The sequence below is a fragment of the Salminus brasiliensis genome, chromosome 18 (assembly GCF_030463535.1).
Source record: "Salminus brasiliensis chromosome 18, fSalBra1.hap2, whole genome shotgun sequence".
Taxonomy (NCBI): Eukaryota; Metazoa; Chordata; class Actinopteri; order Characiformes; family Bryconidae; genus Salminus; species Salminus brasiliensis.
Genome location: NC_132895.1, coordinates 21,254,254 through 21,276,760, shown reverse-complemented (window position 1 = coordinate 21,276,760; position 22,507 = coordinate 21,254,254). Strand labels below are relative to the sequence as shown.

Sequence of the window (22,507 nt, the reverse complement as noted above, 5' to 3'; positions counted from 1 at the left end):
TTGTGCTTCAAGCCACCCCTAAAGACACACTTTACACTTTTTTAATTTTAAGAGATTCAAACGGTCAGTGAAAGTTAAAGAATTCTCATGAGTGTTGTCCAGTCCGCTGAGCCCAAAGTAGCAACAATGGAGATGCTGTTCTCCCCATTACAGGTCAGTGAAGTATTACCATGATTTCAACACAGTTATTTAAGGGTAATGATTTGCCTTCATTTAGTATTTCCGAGTACTTCTCATTTCAGTCAGGATCAGATTACTGACCGGCCCAGTGGTACCTCTCTGACTGCGAGGGGTCTTAGGGTGGGGTTTAATTTCACAGTTTTAACCATTCCTGTTGTTGGTGGTACTGTTACCAGCTGCATTACTGTCTCCAGGAATCTTCATAAAAGACCTTCAAAAGATACTTGAGCCAAGAGACCCTGTAACACCATGTTTCTATGCTGGATTTAACTTTTTTTTAATAGATATTTGTACATATTTATTAGTCTCTTGCCAATTTAGTCATGAACAACTAGCTAGGCTACCTAGAACGCTACACGATCATTTAGATGCACATTTATGGCATTTGGCTGACGATCCAGTCTTGCCAATGGACTATTATTGGTGCAGTGTGGTGGACATCCCTGCACAGGGAATCAAACCCTAGTCTGCCACAGTGAAGGCAGTGCTGTTCCCTCATTTAACAGATACAAATGTTTGAAGCAATCTTCCATTAACAGCATTTATCAGACATGTTCAGGATAAAGGCTAAGAGAGGTGAGTTTGGTTCAATCCCCTAAGCATGCAGTTAACTAGGTCTATTTATATCAGCCCTGAGGAAATACAAAGCCATCAGCCCCATTTGCACCCAGTGAAGAACCTGTCAGCCAAAGTTAAGGAGACAAGCTGATCTTAGCAGCCATCTGGATGAGAAAACAATATTTTCTCATTCTTGTTCTCAGTCCAATAAAGACGGATACGAATCGAGACAAGTGTCTTTTGCAGGCTGAACATCTTCAAACTGGAACAAGCTAGAGGACATTCTGCGTTTGTGCATAATAAAAATATTGATTATAAACACTTCAAATTAAATATAGTAGTTTAAAGTGTACACAGCAATCAGCAAGACACACAGTGAGGCAGATGAAGACGTAAAGCGTCTGCTCCAGTCAGGGGCAGTGGTGGCTCAGCGGTTAGAGCACCGGGTTTGATACGGCAAGCTGCCATTGTTTGGGCCCTTGAGCAAGAGCAGTAACCCTCTCAGCTCCCTGGGCATCCCAGGTCACCGCTCCAGGCAGGTGTGCTCACGGTCACTGTGTGGGTTTGCTCACTATTGTGAATGGGTGAATGGGTTAAAGGCGGAGGACAAATTCCCTCTGTGTCCAACACTGAAGGTAAATTTGGTGCTTGATCAAACTATGAGAGATTCAGTTACAGACAGGTAGAACCCTGTCAAGCATTCAGATATACAGACATCAGATTTCTAATTATTATTATTATTATTTCGATGTTTTCCATTTTTTGGAACTCCGATTCAGACCGATTTTAAGCTCAAACATCTGTTTCTGCCAATTTTGTCTGTTCAAGTTGGACGTGAATATTATATTTCTAATATTTACGGCACGGCTGTCCAGGTAATGACAAAAATGTCCTCTAATGTAAAGTTGTATTTTACAGTGTATTGTAACGGACTGCTCCTTTAACACAGTCGAGGTAACAGGCTGTGTGCAGCTGGCCATAGGATCACCAACAGACCTCTGAAGTTGCGTGTTAAGGACTCCAGGTGGATGCTGGATTTCTGAGCAACAACAATAATTAATAAAATGTGTGTGTGTGTGTGTGTGTGTGTGTGTGTGTGTGTGTGTGTGTGTGTGTGTGTGTGTATATGTTTGTTTTTAAATGTTGCCATCATGCACTGAGGTAAACAAAAATCTTTTAGGCTTTCTCCCCAATGCTTTTGGATCCTCATAATTATCAGAATGACATGTTTTTTGTAGTTGGCAGTCTATGCTGAGTTGCTTTGACAGCTCTTTAAGTTAGCAGTTACTGCTTGAAAACCATCCAATACATCTGAACTAGAGCGGTCCTGAAAAGTGCAGAAACAAGTTACTTCCCAACAATGTGAGAGCCTGATATTAAACTATAGGAAACCGTGGTTTCCTATACACCTTGTGGTTTATACAATGTGGAACGGCAATTCAAGGGAACTGTGGAGGTCAAGACAAGCTGCTTTTATGCTGGTAAGACAAACTCAAAAGGGGAGTACACTGTTCCACTGTGCAGCATTGCTAAGCTTCACTGAAAAGCAACCATGGTCACAAAACATTTGCGGCAGAACATCTCAAAACACTGACAGTCTTCGGCCACAATCAGCCCACAATCAGAATATTGTAAAGAAGAACTTGCCAACTGCCAATCGGATTAGTTGCATCACGCATTGGGGTTGCAACATATAGCATGCTAACATGTTACATTTGTATTTTATATATATATATATATATATATATATATATATATATATATATATATATATATATATATATATATACACACACACACACACACACACACACACACACACACACACACACACACACACATATATATATATATATATATATATATAACTCAGTAGTTCATTAATTAATCTCAAATTTTGATTACTGTGGTGCACATTTAGCATTATTGTTAGCGTGGATGAATGTGGATGTGTTTCATGAATGTGGCACATTGTGAAAGCCAACAATCATGACAGGCCCAACTCAGGAACTGAAACTTTACACGTGTACACTCTCAAAAACCCGCAGCTTCTTCTTTGGCACACTGTCCAGGTTACCATGACTGGGGGTTTCTTTGAGGTTCATTTAAAAAAAAGAAAAAAAAAAAAGGTGCTATTTTAGCTCCAGCAATATGCTTCACTGAGCGTGAGCCAAGCACTCCAACCGAAATCCATCTCAGGCTGTTAAGTAACAAAGCAAAAGCATCGATTACAAACTAACTCTGAGCGACAGACGACAGTCAGACGAGCGATCAGGCAGCCACTACAGCCGGGCCGGCGCGGCTCCCAGGCCGCGAGCAGAGATGCAACAAATCCTCCATTACACTCCTCGCTCGTCTCCAGCAGCGGGCTGATAAACAATGCTTCCATAATTCACGTCCCTTTAAATACGGCCTCGTGTTGAGAACACAGTGCGGGTTTACCATCGCCACGTTCATTAAGATAATTATGTTTATTATGATCATGATGATGACGCTGCCGCTGATGAGGGGGACAAAGCTGATTTGCATTATGTTCTCTCAGTGGCGCACGCCTGAGAGTTCCAGCTGATGCTTGGTGTTAATGATCAAAACCAACACACACAAAAAAAAAAAAAAAAAAAATACCACAACACACTAACACACACACACATACACAATCACTCACTCAGCAGATGGAAGAAGCCCTGCCAAAAGCTAAAGCAGCCCGTCATCTTTTCATAGCCAGGCCTTAATAAAGGGTCCGTAACACGTGCAATGGAGTCTAGGCTCCACTCGTGGGGAAACGATGTAAAGAACTTCAAAACACAGAGCGGAATAAGTACACAGTGCTGAACGAATCTCCTCTCTCTCTCCTTATCTTTTTGCATCCAGCGCGCACACACACATCTATCAAATGAGCGAAAGCCTTCTATTATACCCCAAAAGCAGTCTTTTGGAGCTCCTTGGAAATTTCACTCGTTCTGGTCTCATTTAGCCTTTCACAACAAGATCCAAGGCACTTCGGACTCACTCTTCCCGCCACCCTGTCACGTATTTCAGAGAAAGCAGATGGAAAAGGAGAAAAGGAGGAAAGGAGGGGGAGCAGGAGAGAGGGAGAGAAAAACAGAGATAGAAAAAAAAACAAAGAGAAAGAGAAAAAGAAAGAGAGAGAGAATGAGCGAGCACTCCCTCTTCCTTCTTCCTTTCCCACTGGATGATTTTCACATCAGATGCTTCGGGGGCTGCTGTTCCACTTCTGTCTCCTCTATCTCTCTCTCTCTCTCACACAGACACAGACACACACACACCTTGCGTAACATTTTCAGGGTTTGTGGGAATAAATATGAAACAAAACCAAAAACAAAGGGGCTTCGACCAGAGCCTTGCTTACACACCTATAAAAAGTGAGAGGAGTACAGCAGTATCATCTCTCTCTCTCATATTTCTCTCAGCTCCCACTTGGGCTCTAGCTCTAGCTCCCTCTCTCAATCTTTTCCATCCCTCCTTCTACCTCCCACCTGAGCCCCCTTTACTGGACTGGATGTAACTCTCATCCTATGTTTCAGCCATCTGGCCTCAACGGGCATCTATTTATTTGTCAATAAGCATCTATAATTCAGGAAAGTGTCCATTTGAGCACTCTGGCCAACACCTCCCCGAGCGTCTCACTCTCGCTTTCTGTATCTCTCCATCGTGAATATTCCTTCCATCTTTCTCTCTGTCGCACAGCTTGAGCAACATTTCCTCCTGATAAATCTATCTGCAGGATCCATTTGATGTCCGCCCAAGTCCTCTCTCTCTCTCTCTCTCTCTCTCTCTCTCTCTCTCTAATTATAAGGCTCCAACTGCATCTTTACCCCCCCCACCCCCCATCCCCACCCACCCACCATGTTCATGAAATTCTCCCAACGCCACAGGACATCCATGTACGCCTTTGAAGCCTGGGTGAAAGCAGCTTTGTCCAGGTGGGAAACATTCCTATCTGGGCAGTTTTGATGCAGCCAGTCGGGCGCAGGAGAACGGATATTTCCAGCGGACAGGACGGCATTTCAAAAGGGGCCGATCAGGAAGAGCACGCCGGTGAAGTGTGTAGCTGTTGAGCAGAGCGAACGTGGGTAATTGGGTGGGTAGTACTTTGATAGGAGCCAAGGGCCTGTGGACAAGGTGTGCTAAATATAGAATAGCCAAGAGCTCACCATGAGGAGGAGTCAGAGACCCTGGATAACCCTCAGCATACACACACACACACACACACACACACCTGCTAGGCTGTTTGGGCAGCTTTAAAGCTGGAGTATGATCAGAGGGTGGCCAGGGAAAGCTGAAATCTATACTTTTTCAATTATTCATCACCAAACACATCATTTCAGTCCAACCTCAAAGGGAGGCTGTAAGGCCTGCAGCAACACGTATTCACACTGCACAGGTGCACACACACATGTGCACCACATGATAACCACTCATGATACCATCACATGAAAAGAGGTGCAGGGTGTTAGCCCACCTCTAGACGCCCAGTGTCCGGCTGAAAGCCACGCGCAGGGTCTTCCGTGGTCACTCTGCACTGGATGGCATAGCCGTTGATCCGAATCTTATCCTGCTTGAGACCCAGCTCAGGCAGACTGCGGCCCTCACACACCCGCAGCTGAGCGTGCACCAGGTCCACGCTGAGAGAGAGAGAGACAGAGAGAGACAGAGAGATATTATATATATATATATATTCAATCATGTGAGTGAAGACCCTATAAAGGTCTAAAGAACATTAGCTTGATGTAAAGGTTCTACACACTCAAATTGTTTATTATAAACATCTTTTCTTTTTATGGAACCAAAAGTGGATCCTCTATGGCTTCGCTCAGAGAACAATTTTCTAGCACCTTTACTTTTAATTTTGTACATTAATTATATGACACCGGTATGACCTGACTTTGAAAGCAGACGGTATGACTGTTTTCTGAAAAAGCACATTGAAACTAATGAGAAACTGAAACGCAGGGAGTTTACACGGAGTGTGCGTTATTATTCGCTCGGTTGGTAAATGACAAATAAACTATGACGCAGGTTTAATCTCTGGACCATTCGGAGGCTCTAAATCCGACAGTATGAAAAGTGTTGTGACTGGAAGTTAGTGCAGCAACTAGCTACAGCCAACGAGAGCGCAAGACACGGGAGAGGTGGAAGCTGAGAGTGGAGGTCTACAAGCATACATCTATAGGCAAGGCTAGAAGAAAAGCTGTTCACTGCAGATCAGTGCACAAGCAACAGATACCTCGTTTCTTACAGACTTTTATTTTGGGAAAAAAAAGGTATTTCTCAGGTGTTTTTGTTACAAAAAGTGTTTCGGAGAGCAGACAGACTCATCACGAGTTTCTCCTGGCGACAGATCTTGTATACAACCTGGAATGGTTTACATGTGGTCGCGAACTACAGGTGGTATAGTCTGAACAGTACAATGATCAGTGTGAATCTGGCGTAATGATGCACTATTAAGACAGAATCAGGTGTATTCACTTGCTTATGTTGTGTAATGATGCTAACTTTAATTGGTCATGATCATTCCCAACCAGTTCGCCCAAGAAAACAAACAAATAAATAAATAAAAATACAAAAATAAAAAGTGAGGTGACTGTTCACTGACCAGACAAATTCATCGATTTCATATCACTGCAGACTTATCCCATCTCTTTTTCACTCTCTCTGTCTCTCTCTCTCTCGCTCACACACAAAAACACATAGAATCTACCAAGGGGTATCCACACATCCTCTCCCTTATAAAACTCCTGCAGGTGGGATGCACTGTGGTGACATTCACACCAGCTGTGTGAGAGCTAAGGGGGAGGATGCCTTCACGCTCCAGCACCTCACTATTATACCAGTCTGACAGCAGCCCCCCTTCATTCGACGGCACCTTTACCTGACAAAGAGCAGCAGACAGAGAGACAGAAGGAGAGAGAGAGTGTGAGTGAGCGAGAGAGGGTGTCAGAGCGTGATCTGCAGTAAGAGACGGAGCGAGAAAGAGAGAGCGAATAAAGAGACAGGAAGTTTGTGTTTATTGTGAGAGAAAGTGAGAGAACTGTGAGAGAAAGCGAATAAGGTCCAGAATTACAGCGCAAGAGCTACGCGCCAACAGCTGACAGTAAGACAGCGGCATGCCGGCATGGCCTGCGGCTACTTTACTCTCCGCTCCATTCTGACCACAAAACATCTGCGATTAAATCACTCTCTGGCCCAATTGGATGAGCTGGTCATTTCCACGTCTGATTGCTCGTCCCGCTCGGCGAGGTTCGGCCGTCTCATTGGGAAAGGGCCCTCCTCGGTGTAAAGGTGGATTTATTAGGAGCCCTACACAATCAGACTGATTTGTTTTCACCTCCTGGGAAAGGACAGAACAGATCCTGGGATTTTACCCAGGCTTAACCTGCTCCTCACACAGTTCATTTTCCAGTGTTGCAGCCAGAGCTGCAGGCGCTGAGTATTGACTCAACACTGGCAACATCTGCTGTGCATTGTTGTGTTAAAAATAAATCAATAAAAATCAATAAATCTATACTGCGGGCGTTACAGCTAACATTAAGTGCTACACGTAACACTGTGTGTAGGTTGATTAAACACTGGCAAAACTTGCTGTACACTGCTGTGGTGTTTAAAAAATTAAATAAATAAAACACATGCTGAGGGTGTTGCACCTAATTGTGGGTGTACATCTAACACTGTTACACGTAACACTAGAAATGTTGATTTAACGCTTGGTGTAAAATTGGTGGGTTTTTTAATTAATTAATTAAATAAATACTAAATACACTAGATGTTACATGTAACACTGAGAACACTGGCAAAATTTGTTTTAAAATGTTAGAAATTTCATAAACATATCAGTCAATAAATAAATACCCAAATAAAACACTAGAAGTTCAATAGAGGCTTCATTGATTTCTACTGGAAGTGAGAAAACTAAGAAAACGTGGCCCAGGGCTTTCAAATTGTGTAAGAAACAAAACAAACAAAAACTAATTTTGATATGACAGCAATTACAGCAGTTAGAGAGACTGCTAGCAGGTTTCAATATTTATGAGTTCAGCTCTATAGATGCTTGGAAGCTGATAAAACTATATTTGTTTATATGAGGCAATAATTTTGAGCAATTTACGCTCAGGCAAGGAAGCCAAAACACCACAAGCTGTTTATGTTCTTTACACACAGTTCTCACAAGACATTAGGAGAGACGGTAAGAAGAATAGAGGAGAGTGGTGTTCAAACAGCTCCCAGGCAAAACTTCACAATTGCTCAACACATCAGACCTCCGCTCACTGCTAAATGAGCAACAAACCACAAAGACGGGTCATGATGTGTGTATATGTGTGTGTGCGTACACGCGAGGAGAGTGTGCTCATGTGCCCAGCGGGTCAGAAAAACACCTTAAACTAATAAAAAGAGATGGAGGGAACTGTATTTGCATCAATAATTCAGGCAAGCAAGCGCCTATCTTACACAATGATGAATTTGAAGAACTTAAGATGATTCACTCACTCACACACACACACACACACACACACACACACACACACACACACACACACACACACACACACACACACACACACACACACACTGTAGTACCAAGAGGAAATGCTTATGCAAAACCGAAGCTTTTTTTTTTTGCTGTGCATCATTAATTCTTTAATACACCGTCACAGTGAAATCTCTGGGTCCCACACACACACACACACACACACACGTGGCTTCGTGCCAGTGCGACTTCCTCATGGTGACACCAACACAGTCATAATGCATGCGCAGGGTTTTAACTGCCTCGGTCTTCGTCTTGAAAAGCGACACGCTGGTAGAGATTAATCAAGGCACAGGCCCTCCTTTATTAAAGCGGGTTGTACTGTAAACACTTCAGCATATGTTCAGCTAATCCAACAAACGTGACTGTGGTTCTCACTTGTTCACCACCTAAATTCAAACCCTCCACCAAATCCATGAATCATCACGGCTCTCACCCACTAGTGTATGATAAGCAGGTGGCAGGTAGGTGGAGTCACGGAGTACAGGGAATACTGAACTAACCATCAGTAGAGATGGCCCCAGCTCACCCCATCACTAGCAACGCCCCAAACCCTAGGAGGGTAAAACACTACTACAGTAGAGTAGTCTTACACTGATCAACATAACACTAGGACTGATGTATGAGGAACCCACTTCTGAGAGAACAAGGCCAATTGTGCTCTCTAAGAATCAGGCTGCTGATGGCAAGCGAGCCACATAGGAAACAGACACTAATCTGGTAACACTTTACAGTGACTACCTGTAGATGACTCGTAAATAATTACAAGACACTTTGGAAATATTTACTAGATATTTTAATATGAAAAACTGTTTTCAGGGTATCTGGAGTGCCTTTACCAAACCCACTGTGAACTTTTTCAGTCAATTTTTGTGGGCTGCTTGTGTCTAAAAGCACGAGATTCAACGCCGTTCAGATTGGACTCCTTTTCCTAAATCACAAGCAGGCACATTCGAATTTTACCCCCAACAGACACACATACACACACACTCCATTTGAGTATCTTCACCCCATGGCTTCAAAAGTACCTCAGTAAAATGATGTGCCATTTTCCTCTTGCAAGTGCAGAGCCTGCTAGCATTATGTCAAAGCTAAAAGCTAAGCTCTGTTGTTGGCGGCGTACACAAGCACAAATTGCTAAACTGCACCCCAGTCTCAGCGGACAGAAGAGCTGAGTGGATAAAGTTTATTTTTTCATGGCAACGTCCCGACTCCAGTCCTCGAAAAAGTGTGTGCTAACCATTTTGCATTCGCTACTGTATCCTGGGTCTGTGAAACGCTGGACTTGCAGTGAAACTGTGTGGAAATAACTGCTTGTCAAATGCTAGTGGCGTTTCCTTGGCTGTTTAGCACTAGATAACGGCAACGTCTAAGGGGGTTATATTTTCATATATATGGTGTTTACTAGAAAGTTATTGATGTTACTTGCTGTAGGTCAGTTTGTGAGTTGAATGTCCGGCTGTCTTGTTGATATTGGCATTAGCTTTCTGAGTTAACCGAGGTGTTTCCTTAGCTGCTTAGCTCTAGACAATGACAAGACAAGTATATTCACCATTAGTGTCGGACACAGATGCAAATTGGCCTAAGCCTTTAACTTATTCATGCAGTGAACACACACACACACACACACACACACACACACACACACACACACACACGTGATCAAACACACATGCCCGGAGTAGTGGGCGGCCATAGCTGGGTGAAGGGCATTGCTCAAGGGCCACAATTCAATAGGCTCATCAATAGCCTGGTGCTCTAACCACTGAGCCATCAGTTTTGTTGGTGTGTGCTCTAAAACAGGCTGTTTTCTGTGTTTTCAGCTTTGCACAAAGTTCATGTCACTGGTTTATAGTCTCCTGTGGTTCGGTTCTGTTCACCAGTCTTGATTTTGCGCCGTCAAGCTTACTGAAAGAGTCAACACCCAAAATAAATCACGGTTAGCTAAGGTAACAGGCAGGCCCCATCGCCAGACACATGAAAAGGAGTACCTACATAATTAACCTTCACATCTTAGTGGCGCTAGCACGTAAACAAAAGCTACTTCTAATATGAGTTAAAAGGTGTCTGTAATTAAGCATTGCTGTGTTTTCACTTGCTTGGCTGGCTTGTGCTCATGATTTACTGACTATATTTAATCCTTTATCGCAAACAAGCTCAAAAGGCTCAGTATAGATGGTCTGCCTGAGCGGCAGCCATCGTTTCCCTTTCCAACACAGCCAATGAGAGCAGTGGTCATTAATACACAGAATCAGCACCCTCAAAACGAGCGTTTTTTCACAGAGAAGTAAACGACATGCTAGTGGGTTATTGGTTTTATATCCTTCATAGCAGTATTTCGAAAAACTACAATATATTGTAAAACTACAAAACTACAATATATTAATACATATATTAATATGTTCATGAAAAGAGTCAGTCAAACACCTTACCTCAGTGAAAAAAATGTGATGTTTGTAAAGGTGCACGTATTTGTCACTGTACAGTATACAAAAAGCGAAATGTGTCCTCCGCATTTAACCCATCTGGTAGTGAACACACACTCACACACACTCTCACACACACACACACACACAAACACACACACACACGTGTTAGAGGCAGTGAGTACACACAAACACACCCAGAGCTGTGGGCAGCAAACTCCAGCGCCCGGGGAGCAGAGAGGGTAAAGGGTCCAACAGTGGCAGCTTGCCGAGCCCGGGACTCGAACCCACAACCCTCTTATCGATATCCCGGCGCTCTAACCGCTGAGCCACCACTGCCCCTCTACTATACATGCAAAACTGTATTCATCATAGTTACCTTAATAACGTATAAATTAATAAAAAGCACTTTCCATTGCACAAAAGCAGCGGGAACCAGACATCCTTGCGCAATTACGGAGTTTCATAAAATATTCAATAAGATTTTACAAGGCAATCCTTTTGTATGAGTGGTGTTCATGTTTATTACTGTATAATGTGCAATTGTACATTTTCATTAATGGCCTTAAAGAGATCATTTATAGCTTTATAGCATAGCTCTTGTAATACATGCCAAGGCTGGGATGTAGCTCTTGTATCTTCTATGAGTGAGGGACGAGTGAAGGTGATCTGAGATACATTACGTTAATTCATGACTGTATCCTGAAGCAAAACAATGTTTTAGTGTGTTACATTATACACTTGTTACGCGTGTATATAAACGAAAGGAGTGCAAAAGTATGTGATACAAAAACCCAACCACATTTGGGTACCACAACATCCACTTGGAGCATCCACCTGAGCATCCACCACACCATACCATAACAACATTATAGCAACATTATATCGACCAGCTAGCAACAGCAGCTTTATAACTGTAGCGTAGAGCTTCTGTACAGTTCATGAGGTCACTGTAAAGCATAACCAAATATTTTATTGATCAGTTATATTGATCAGACTACAATAGACAGTCTCATATGCACTAATATGTGCCTCCACTGATAATATAGGCTTTACGCTGCAATAATATTTTCATAATCCGAAAAGAACTGCAACATGTGAAGCAAAAGATATGCACATCTTGCACACCTTAAACAGAAATAATAAACAAGTAATAATAATAATAATAATAATAAGGTAATAATAAACACAGTGCCAATTGTGTATTATTGTGGCACTAACCAGGCTAGCTTTATGTTATGTTATCCTCCAGTTGTATAAAGTGAATATTTCTATAGAAAATACTCCAATTAAATGAATCTTTTGTGAACATATCACAGACACACTTACCCACAAATTGTATGCCATGTTCTATATTAGTATAGATTGTACTAGTAGGCCATCTTAGAATATGGAGTACTGAATAATGTGCAAAAATATGGTTATTGCACCGATGGCAAACAGAATCACCTTGTAGCTCTGCAGAAGCAATAATCTATAATCTGTTTTTAAGAATGTCACCTGATGGGACTAACCTATTAAAGTGCGTTCTGCACATATGTGGAGTTTCTATAGACACACGAACACACTGGGCCATTAGCAAAAGGGTACGGGAGACTGTCGCCAGGGAAGCACGGAGGCCCTCTTTCTCTCTCCCCTGCACAGATGGCTCATGTAGGTGTTAATTTATGCAGATGCACTCCTGATCAAGACATACCTTAGCATGGTGAAAATGCAAATCCTATGCAGACAACACACGCGCACAATCATCCCATCCCCAACATTTTCCTTTCCAGACAGCACAGTTTCTGTAGCCTGCAGTCTCTATTGTTGAGATTGTGAGAAAGCGAGAGACAATGTGGAAGAAAGCGAGAGAGGGAGTGAGAGAAAGAGAGGGAAAGAGAGGGGGAAAGGGGGAAAAGAGGACAGCAGAACAGCAGAGACTGCAGCACCGAGGTGTGAGCTGGAGCAGTGGTTTGGGGACTCTGTTAATATATTCAATCTGATTTTCAATTCCATTTTAATTGCCAGACAGCAGCATATGCAGAGGCAGAATGAACGACTAGCATTGCTCGGAACAGACGCCTCACATTCCCAATCACAAAATGTCAGTCGAGGTTTCAGACTGTGCTGCGTATATGTGTGTGTGTGTGTGTGTGTGTATAAACATTTTCACGACTGGAGTGCCTGACTTTGAAGGAAATACAGAAAAAAGAAAAAACAGGAATGGCCTACAATATCAGGATACACAATATGTCTGGGATTTTGTAAAGTGTTTTTTTATTAAAATGCAGCATTTCCTTTTAAACAGAAAAAGCAAAAAATTACGTCAGAAGAAAACCCTCATATCTCCAAAATGGTAAGTTCACAAGAAGGAGGTAAAACCATTTAAAATGTGTCCTAGAAAGTAGTTTATCTCTGCATTGTCAATGATCAAATGATTAAAATGATTATGATTTAAAAAAAGTAAATTGGTATATCTGGGTTGGGTCTTGGGTCTATAAAGAAGATTCTTCAATGGTCAAGCAATTCTTCAAGTCAGTCTTTTAGGTGATCAGTGAATCAGCTGAGCTGCTGGTTGAAGTGAACAAATCCATACAGTATCTGGAGTTCACAGAGAAGTCACCAACCAAACCTGTGCCCTCCAACCTGTGCTCCTCTTACCAAACGAATGCCAACTTTACGGAAAAAAACAAATTCTGACTACAGAGTTTGAAGGTTTTACACAGTTTCCTCGACTGCTCAAGATATCTGCACTGTACTTTCCATCACATATGGGACAAATGAGTGCCCAGACATCTGGGCCAGTTATAAAAACATAAGTATGTGTGCGAGAGACAAGGAGAGAACCTAGGCTCTGATCATAAATCCAACCATGGGCTCCTGTTCCCAACTAAATATCTTTCACTAGACTTTAAAGATGTCCAAATGTGTCAAAAGTATTCACATTCATTACTCAGGTAAAAGTGTAAATACTAGGGTTTAAAAATACTTCTATAGAAGTTGAAGCATCAACTTCTGCTTTTTACTCAAGTGTAAAAGTACTGATTTTAAAACTACTTAAAGTACAAAAGTATACAAGTAAAAGTAATGTAAGGAAAACAAAGGCCAAAAGCTTAGGCTGCACCATAGGAGCCATAGGGGCCTGCACCTACCCAATTTTTCTAAAAGTCACAACGGGATGCACTAGGCTGCCTGTTTCAGCTGCATATCTGCCCATTGAAAATGAATGCATTTTAGGAGAATCTATGTCCACTACTGAGCGTTAACATGTGTTTCATGGAGCGGAAAATATGAGGAGTAGTTGTCAATAAAGTATTGTAATGGTGCAAAAAGTCAAACTTCAGAGTCATGTTATCAATAAGCTTTACTGGAATGTAAATGTGGGGCTTAGTTGGGATGTTTTACTCAAGTTCTCTTGAGTCTTTGTCATGGACTTCTTCATACTAGGCTATATCCGTCTGCTGTGCGCTTGCTTGAGTGTGACCTGTCATGTGCAGGTGCGATGGATCGTTTACAAACCAATAGGGTGTCAGAATGGTATGAATGGCAGGTTTCCGGATGGCGCAATTTATCTGGATTGAGTTTTTTGGACTGTTTTTGTTTGGAGTTTTTTTGATGAAGAATGACAAGTCGGAATGAAAACAAGCCATAATAAAATAGAAGTAGCAAGGCAATTTTTAACATAGAATTATATATAATTATATTATATAAATAACAGATAATTGTGTGACATTGTGTGATGTAAGGAGTAGAAGTAAAAAGTCGGATGAAAAATAAATACCAAACCAAAAATTTTTAACAAAGGTAACAAAGTATTTGTACTTCGTTATTTGACACCTCTGAAGATGTCTGACATGGTGACAATTTCAGCAGTGTAAAGCTGATTCCACTCCAGCAGCCCTCGGCACAATCCAAAGACCGACACACACACACGCACTCACACACGCATCTTATCTCTAGCCATAAGCGCTGGCAGGTGTTCGCTCTGACCAGCTTGTTTAAACAGTTGTGTCCCTCTTCTGCTATTTACTGATCACTGGATCTGATCTGCACAACATCTGCTTGCCGCTTCAACTCCCCCCACCATCCCTACCCCCCACCCAACACACAGTTTGGGGTGTGGGAGTCACACTGCAGTATTTTAGGTCTTTGAAATAAATGCTGTGATGTTCTGGATACTTTTATAACTCCTTTTTTGTTTTTCGAATAAGTATTCCCACAACGAGCTCTGTAGCCAAGGCAAAGGGAAATAGAGGTCAATATTCTAATGATATGGACCACATCGTGATAATGCTGCTAACAGGATTAGGGTGGTTACTTTAGAGATGTATTCTGGTACAGATTACCCATTTAAAAATGTCATCTCAAACTTAAATCGGAAGAATCACTGTATTACAGGAACATCATTTGTTTGTGTCCTCTTAGTTTTGTCTTTTCAAAGTCAGACAATTGAATAAAAGCTATTTTACAAAGCAATTATCTATTAAACTTGCACACCGTTTCAGATCCAGATCCTGTGATGACATTTTAGGATTGATGGAGAACATATACTTGCTGGCTGATGCCTGATCTGGTCATGTTGGCAGTTGTTTTAAATGTTCTCCACTTGAGACAATGATTTTCAGGACAGTGGAACGGCTGATTTCAGATTGCTCTGCGATCTTAATTCTCTTCCTGGATATGCATTCACAACTTTCTTTCTGAAGTTAGAGAGCACTTGTTGTGGAGATACCACTCACTCCAACAATCAAGAGCAACCCAACTAAAGCCATGGTCAAGCTGGGTTTGACCTGCGAATATTCGTATCGAGTTTGGTGAACTTTGACCAACGAATCCCCCCCCACCCCTTCATCCGACTCTGGCTGTGTGACCCATGATGCGCTCTGTACTGTCTCTGCTCTGTCTGAGCCAACATGGAGGAAGCGCTGATTGTTGCGGCTTCAAAACAGTAGATTATTCTTTTTTTCTATATTTTAAAATACTACAGTCGGGTAGTATACTACTACTACTACTATCGGTCGGGAGGTGGGATTAGATGGTAATTATCTTTTCTTCTGGGGTTCTTAAAACTTGCAAAAACTTGCAAAAAATAATATATATATATGCAAAAACCTAGTGTGACCACGGCTTAAAATGTGTGAGGTTTAAATAAGACCCCTCCAAAATCCTCGCCAACAACATTCTAATCATCTTTAGCGGACACTTCATCAGTTTTATTTGTTAACTTATATTACCTCAGTCTATCAATATTGTTCCTAAGTCTACACATTTTAGGTAAACATTAAATAAGACTTTCCATGGGGTGTCCTAATTTTTTTTCCCTATGGCCGTACATCCATTCATACATAGACAAACATTACTTTATAGGCTCTACTGCAATTACGACCAGTCTAGCTCCAGAGCAGCACAATGGCTGAGAGTAGTACTCTCTCCGATAACCCCCTTCTGAGACGAACAGAACGTCCCTGGCCTCCTTTCTCTGGGTACACAAACAGGCCATGTGACATGTTAAATGAAGCTGGCGGCGAGTGGAGTTCCATTTCCTAATGCCAGATAACGAGCCAGTAGAGAGTGCGGCAGGCCGGCGGCCACGGCACAGCTGGACTGTGAGGGGTTAAAACCCCCTGATGGGGAAAGGCTTGGATCATGAGAGTGACTCACACGCGCTGAATCATCGCTCTCGATCACGGCACGAGTAGAAATAACCCAAAGCCTGCCTGACAAATCCTGCACCCCCTCCCCCCACCATCAACCCCCTAACCTTCAGTTCATATTTATTCATTACTTACTAACCTCGTACTCCCTGACCCCAATTTTCACATAGTATTAGCTCCCGACTTACTAAATCATCCAGAGCCATTTTTTTTTCTCCTTCAGGCTCACGTTCTAAGATGAATCGATATTCTAGCGGAAACGGGTTCGAGGCACTAATGCCTCAGCCGGTGCCCTGTTAGACTACAACAGTGTCCAGCCATCTGTCTCATTCATCTTTCTTACTCCCTCTCGCTTGCTCACTCGCTCACACCTTCATATCCATCTTACAGCCTAATGTCCTTGTCTAATCTCCCCCAGACTAAAAAAAAAAAAAAAAAAAAAAAGTCCGATACAAATGAGGGCCTGCAATTTAGCAACAACTCAGAGTAATTAGAACCCCATTACCAAGGTCACCCAGAGACAGCCCACCCACAATCCAGCACAGAGACAACAAACACAAATGCAGATCGCTCAAAAACAACAAAAAAAAAGCTAAGAAAAGCCTCTGCATACTCCGTGGCCATTAAGAATAAGCACACACACGGTAATTTCAGCTCTGCAGGTAATTCTGCCACCAGGCATCCACCTCAGAAACTTGATCAAAGTAGTGCTGGGAGGTGCGGATAATACTTAGCAGCAGAGCATTTTCAAAATACGTCATAGTAGTAACAGTAGAAGACTTCTACAGTAAATGGAATATAGTAAGCCCATTCAGTCCAAGTCAGATAACTGAATACAGGCAATTTTTCCATTCATGTCCAAAAATCTCAACTTTGTATAATTATTTTGGTCTACATGATCTCGGACCTTTCCTGAGCACAAACCTATAGAACAATGTTTGATTAAAACAGAGCAAAAATTTATGATAAGCCATATTTGTTCAGTCACTTGAGGAAATCATTTGTAATGTAACAGAACGAATTTTTAAGGGAAAAAAGGATAAAAACCTTATGATATACAAAGTGGTAATATGCATGATTAAATTATACCTACATAAAGGAATGAGTTAATGAGCACTGGTTCTCTACAGAGACAGTCTAAGAATGTCTCACAAACCTAATAAGAGGCCAGATTAATGAAACTCTGCAGTAACGGCGCTACGCCATGCAAATGCAGAGCACAGTAATGAAGTCCAATGTATAAAGAGATCATGGTGGTTCTCAGTGTGCTGCTGTTTGTTTTGTTTTTATTTACCACTCCCTAATTTTAGACCTGTTCTCAGTATCGAAACTATGTTGTTCATTCAACCCTCAGCACGTTTGAGTGCAAACATCCCAACATTAACTAACACCACCAACATTAATGGCAAGACAAAGACAAAGGGGGTTCTTTGTCTGGTTCCTTTGTTTGTTATATACAAGATTTAAACCTTATGACTGTAGTTTACAGCAGCTACACAGTATCCTCATTATTCACCAGACAGAAAGCAGATTTCCAGATGCCATTCATCTAATTACATTCTTCAGTCTGGATCCTCAGAACCTGAACCTGAAGTTCTCGGCCACTGGATTGACTGAATGCTGTAGTTAACTGGAATTTGGAACAGTCAATCAATATTGATAAACCTAAAGATCTTTACTGGTACAGACAATATATTGCCCAGCCCTACTTCAATACTAGATACTGTATGTAGGAAAATTCTATACAGTCATGTTAAAAAAAAAATAAGAAAACCCCCTGAAAACCTTCTTTTTGAATGAATGCAAGTTACAATTAATTATACAGTACCTTTTTCATACCCAAGGGTGCTTTACAATCAGCACTCTACACAGAACACACTGGCGGGAAGCAGCAGCATTTTTAACATTTCTCTGAAAGCTGCCATTTCCTCAGCTTACGGTTACTGATCAGAGATGGAGGTAATAACTAAACACAACAAAAGTCTTTTTAAATGATTTGTAAAACGGCAATTATAGAAATGTTATTGTGAGGGTAAAAGTTGGCACGCCCCCACATTTATTATTACTTAAAATGTCAATGAGTTGGAGCACATCAGCTGCCGATGATGTGAACATGATTAGAGAGGATTCTCAGACCTCAGGCATTTAGTCTGGTTTGCTCTTGATGGGATCTGGCTATGGTGATTCCATTCACTTTAACAAAGATGCAACGTTGTAGATGCATAGGAGTCTGGAAAGGGGTTTAAAAAAGATCTCAGAACAATAAGAAATCAGCTGTTCCACTGTCTTCAACGTAATCTACAAGTGGAGAACATTTAAAACAACTGTCAACACGGCCAAGTCAGTCCTAGCAAATTCAGTTCTCAAGACATCCTCGAAATATCCTAAAATGTCATCGCAAGACCTACAGGAAGTTCCTCCCATAATTGATGGTAAATTGCAGCTTCTACCATCAAGAACAGACTGCACAAGTTTAAAGAAAAAAACAAAACAAAAACAAAACACAACACATCAGGGACTGTAGTTATACATGAAGAACTGTGAGAGAAATAGCAGAACAAACACACACAAAAAAAGAAACCTAGACACACAATGTCCCCTTAATTCACTCAGTGTATGAATTACAGACTCTGAAATATTGTACGGCTGCTACCGCAGGCTAAAATCAGACTGAAAATTCATCATCTTCCACTGCGCACCGTGAAGATACAGGTTTATGCTTCACAAATCTGCTTGTATTCCAGATGAAGTGTATAAAGCAAGCATAATAGAAGTAGGGTTTCTCTCGTCATTAGCATAACATTTTTCTCAACTTTTAAAAGGGATCACTTAAGACTTATCTATTAATAATATCTCTATGCAGTTTTGTTTGTAATCCAAAAATGCTTCAAATTAGTTCCTATACTGCATTCATTAGGACAATTAGCACTTCTTACCACCTGTCACCAAGATCTCACATATACCTGCCCAAGATAGGAGTGCTAATTAAAAGCCCAAGCAAAGCAAATCTGAAATATTACTGGAAGATTAGTAAAGATTACAGAAGAACAACAACTACTCCACCTACAATTATTTCACCAACTTGCTTCACACAGACTTTGAGCAGACACTAGAATTTCTGGATGAAACATTGCGGTGAGGATCTGATGGGATTTGGCCAGGAGAGCATTAGTGAGGTCAGGTACTGGTAATGGATGATCAGTTATAAATCAAAAATGCACTTAAACTTATCCCATATGTGACAATGCAAGATGTCACACACCTCATTAAGTGAGATTCAGGCAGTAAGAATTGCCCAAAAGTTGTTTTGACGGTTCTGACTGCAGACACAGGAAACATTCACTAACGCTTATAGTGTTTCTCAGCATTCTGTAGCTCCTCTAAAGCTCACACTGCTTTGTCAAACATTCCTAAAGATATATTTTTTGTGTAATCATACAGTGCAGCGCTCACTGCTCTTATACGCAAAGGCTTGTCGTGGCTGCAGGTTTTCAATCCAACCAAAAAGGACCACAGCAATCACGTTTTTGGAAATTGAGAGAGGGGCCAGGTGTGCCTCTGCTTGATTGGAATGAAGACTTGCAGCCACACCGACTCTCAGTGGATAAGATTGGTGACCCCTGATTTAAATGAACTGCTTGCCTCTTCACTGTTGTCCACAGACCTCCTACTGTGGCAAGATTTTTTTTTTCACATCTGCCAACACAGCCCCAGAGTCTTATGCCTGGATGTCACTTAAACTGTGCGACATCTTGTTTTGTGTTTTTTTCCCTCCTTAAAGGCTGCATTCAGAGGGTGACATGTCGCATATCTTATGTAAAGACAGATGGTTTCCTCCACAGCATGTATTTTGTGATTTGTGATTCGTAATTTGCAATTCCTCATTGATAGAGTTGAAAAATGTCTACTTTTAAAGGATAAGCTCCACTCAAGACAGCTAATCAAAAAAGGAGAGCAGACACAAGACTGTATGGCAGTCAAGTAGAGTTTTACTTGGAATAATGAATTAAAAAAATCTGCTCAAAGATTTCTCTACACTGCTGTTATATTAACTGAAAACGCCATTAAATTCTTAGGCAAGATGTGGAATATGTGGCCTGTGCTCCCCCCCCCCCCCCTCTTTTCCTGTTTACTCCAAGCTGAGCTGACTTCAATCAACCCACCCAGTCACTAGGACTCCCCCATCAGCACATGCCTTCGCCAATACATGTGAAGTCAACCTCTGCCTCGTTTCGAATCACTAGGCAGCCAACATGCCCTGAGGAAAGCGCCAGATCCCTGGTTCTGATACACCAGCCAACAGACACCTGTGCTCTACCAACCCAGAGAGAGCATGGCCAGCTGTGCTCTGTCAGGCTCCGGCTGCTGATGGCGCAGCATGGGAAAAAAAACAAAAAAACAGAAAGGTGGGTAAAACTGAACACAAATAGGTATGGTGTTACAATTTTACTCGCATTTATGATTTAAAAAAATAATAATAAATAAAATAATAATAATAATAATAATAATAATAATAATAATAACATCCTGCTTGAAGAATCTTCTACACAACTGCTGTATCACTAAGGTATGGAGGTCCGGAAAGTTCAACTTATTTTTCTTGTGGTCTCAAGATAACAAGTTGATTTGTCAGGATAACAAATGTTTTCCCAGGACAGAAAAATGTTTTTTTTTTCCCCTCATAATTAAGAGCTTCCCTAGGGAAAAAGATGTGATCAGGAAAACAACTTTTTGTGTCTTCAGATCACAGAAATATATCATTAACTCCTGGTCTTTTCTAGACTTCTGTACCAAGGAATCATTCTTCTCCACAGAACAGGGAATAAGAGCTTATTTCTTTCATCTTGTCATTTAGCATGACAAGTGATGTGGTGCTGAACGTCCTGCCTATGAAGATCCTTTCTGTTCCTTCTCCACTTTCCAAAACGTGTTACAGGCGGACTGCTCATGTTTCAGACGTGGATTTATTGCATAAAAAAGCTTCTCCATCTGAATGCAGTCCAAGTTAATAGACAGGACAAACCCATCAGCTGCCAAACATCAGCACATTCGTGCGTGCGAGCAATTCATGGACTGCCAGTAGTCACGCAGTAAACAAGTAGCTCAGATCTATGCAGTACATGCTGCTGTCAATATGTCAAGTCAATATCTTTAACACTCTTGCCATTTCCGGTGTCTTGTTAGGTCAGCAAGGTCTACAGCAAAAAACATACACAAACAAGGTTTACGCCAATGACTGTGCAAACATTCGAGCAAAGAGGACAAGGCCATGTGACCTTACAAACAAGAAGCCTGATCCAATTTTAGCTGACTCTTACACGGTGTATCTAAATTAAGGCTTCATTGACTGTTTAAATTGGCTGAGCAGGAAATGCACGGTTTGCAGCTGTCCTACACCCATTTCAGAGATAAGCTGGCTTAAATGGATACGATTAAAGCACAAAGTACAATACATAATGTTTTAACAAGATTATGTCTTGGAGAATAGCATGTCATAGCCTTATCTTATAGTGGTGAGAAACATAAAAAGGTCTCGTATGGCTCCAGGCGAACTGAATACCCCAGGCCCAAATCTACCACTGAAATTGAGAGCACGGTTGTGCTTATGTGCTGTCTATTAGTTGTATATAGAAATATATACATTCATTATATGCAGCGTAGTAACCTGGAGCTTCCTCATTTAAAATAGATATTCCACTTTTAACTTCCCAAGTCACGCTGCATTTGCTCGGCTCGGCAGCTCAGATGCTTGTTCAACGTGGCAGTCTGGAGACTTGTCGATTGACAAGTGTTGAACCCTTGAAAAGTATGGATGTGAGGTATACTATTAAACTGAACTGCCAGCAAACTGAATGGTGTCCTATGGATCTGCCAATGAGACACCATTCACCATTCTTTCTTACTTCAATTTCGGATTTTAGGGTTTTGGAAGCACTTACCCTTATTGATCTGTACTGATCTCTAAAGACAAATCTGGAAGTAATGATTAGGTGAGGGTGTTCTTGTTGAATCCAAGATTACTAACGATTTCTTATAACAGTCCAGATTCCCAATCGATTCTTCTACAAGGCCCTTTCGTCAAGATTCAAGAATTACGATTAATAGGGGGTGAACACAACAACAGTGGAATGACTTTTTACCTTTAGATCCAAAACACACTT

At 41.5% G+C, this 22,507-nt stretch overlaps 1 protein-coding gene across 2 annotated transcripts in view; it reads right to left on the bottom strand.

Annotated features, from left to right (window-relative positions):
• The window catches only part of pcxa (pyruvate carboxylase a), a 188,635-nt gene that overhangs the window by 114,269 nt on the left and 51,859 nt on the right, over positions 1-22,507 (bottom strand). For both annotated transcript variants that reach the window (XM_072661594.1, XM_072661595.1), the window contains exon 9: positions 5,222-5,384. In XM_072661594.1, the coding sequence (XP_072517695.1) occupies positions 5,222-5,384 (163 nt within the window). The remainder of the gene's footprint in view (positions 1-5,221; positions 5,385-22,507) is intronic.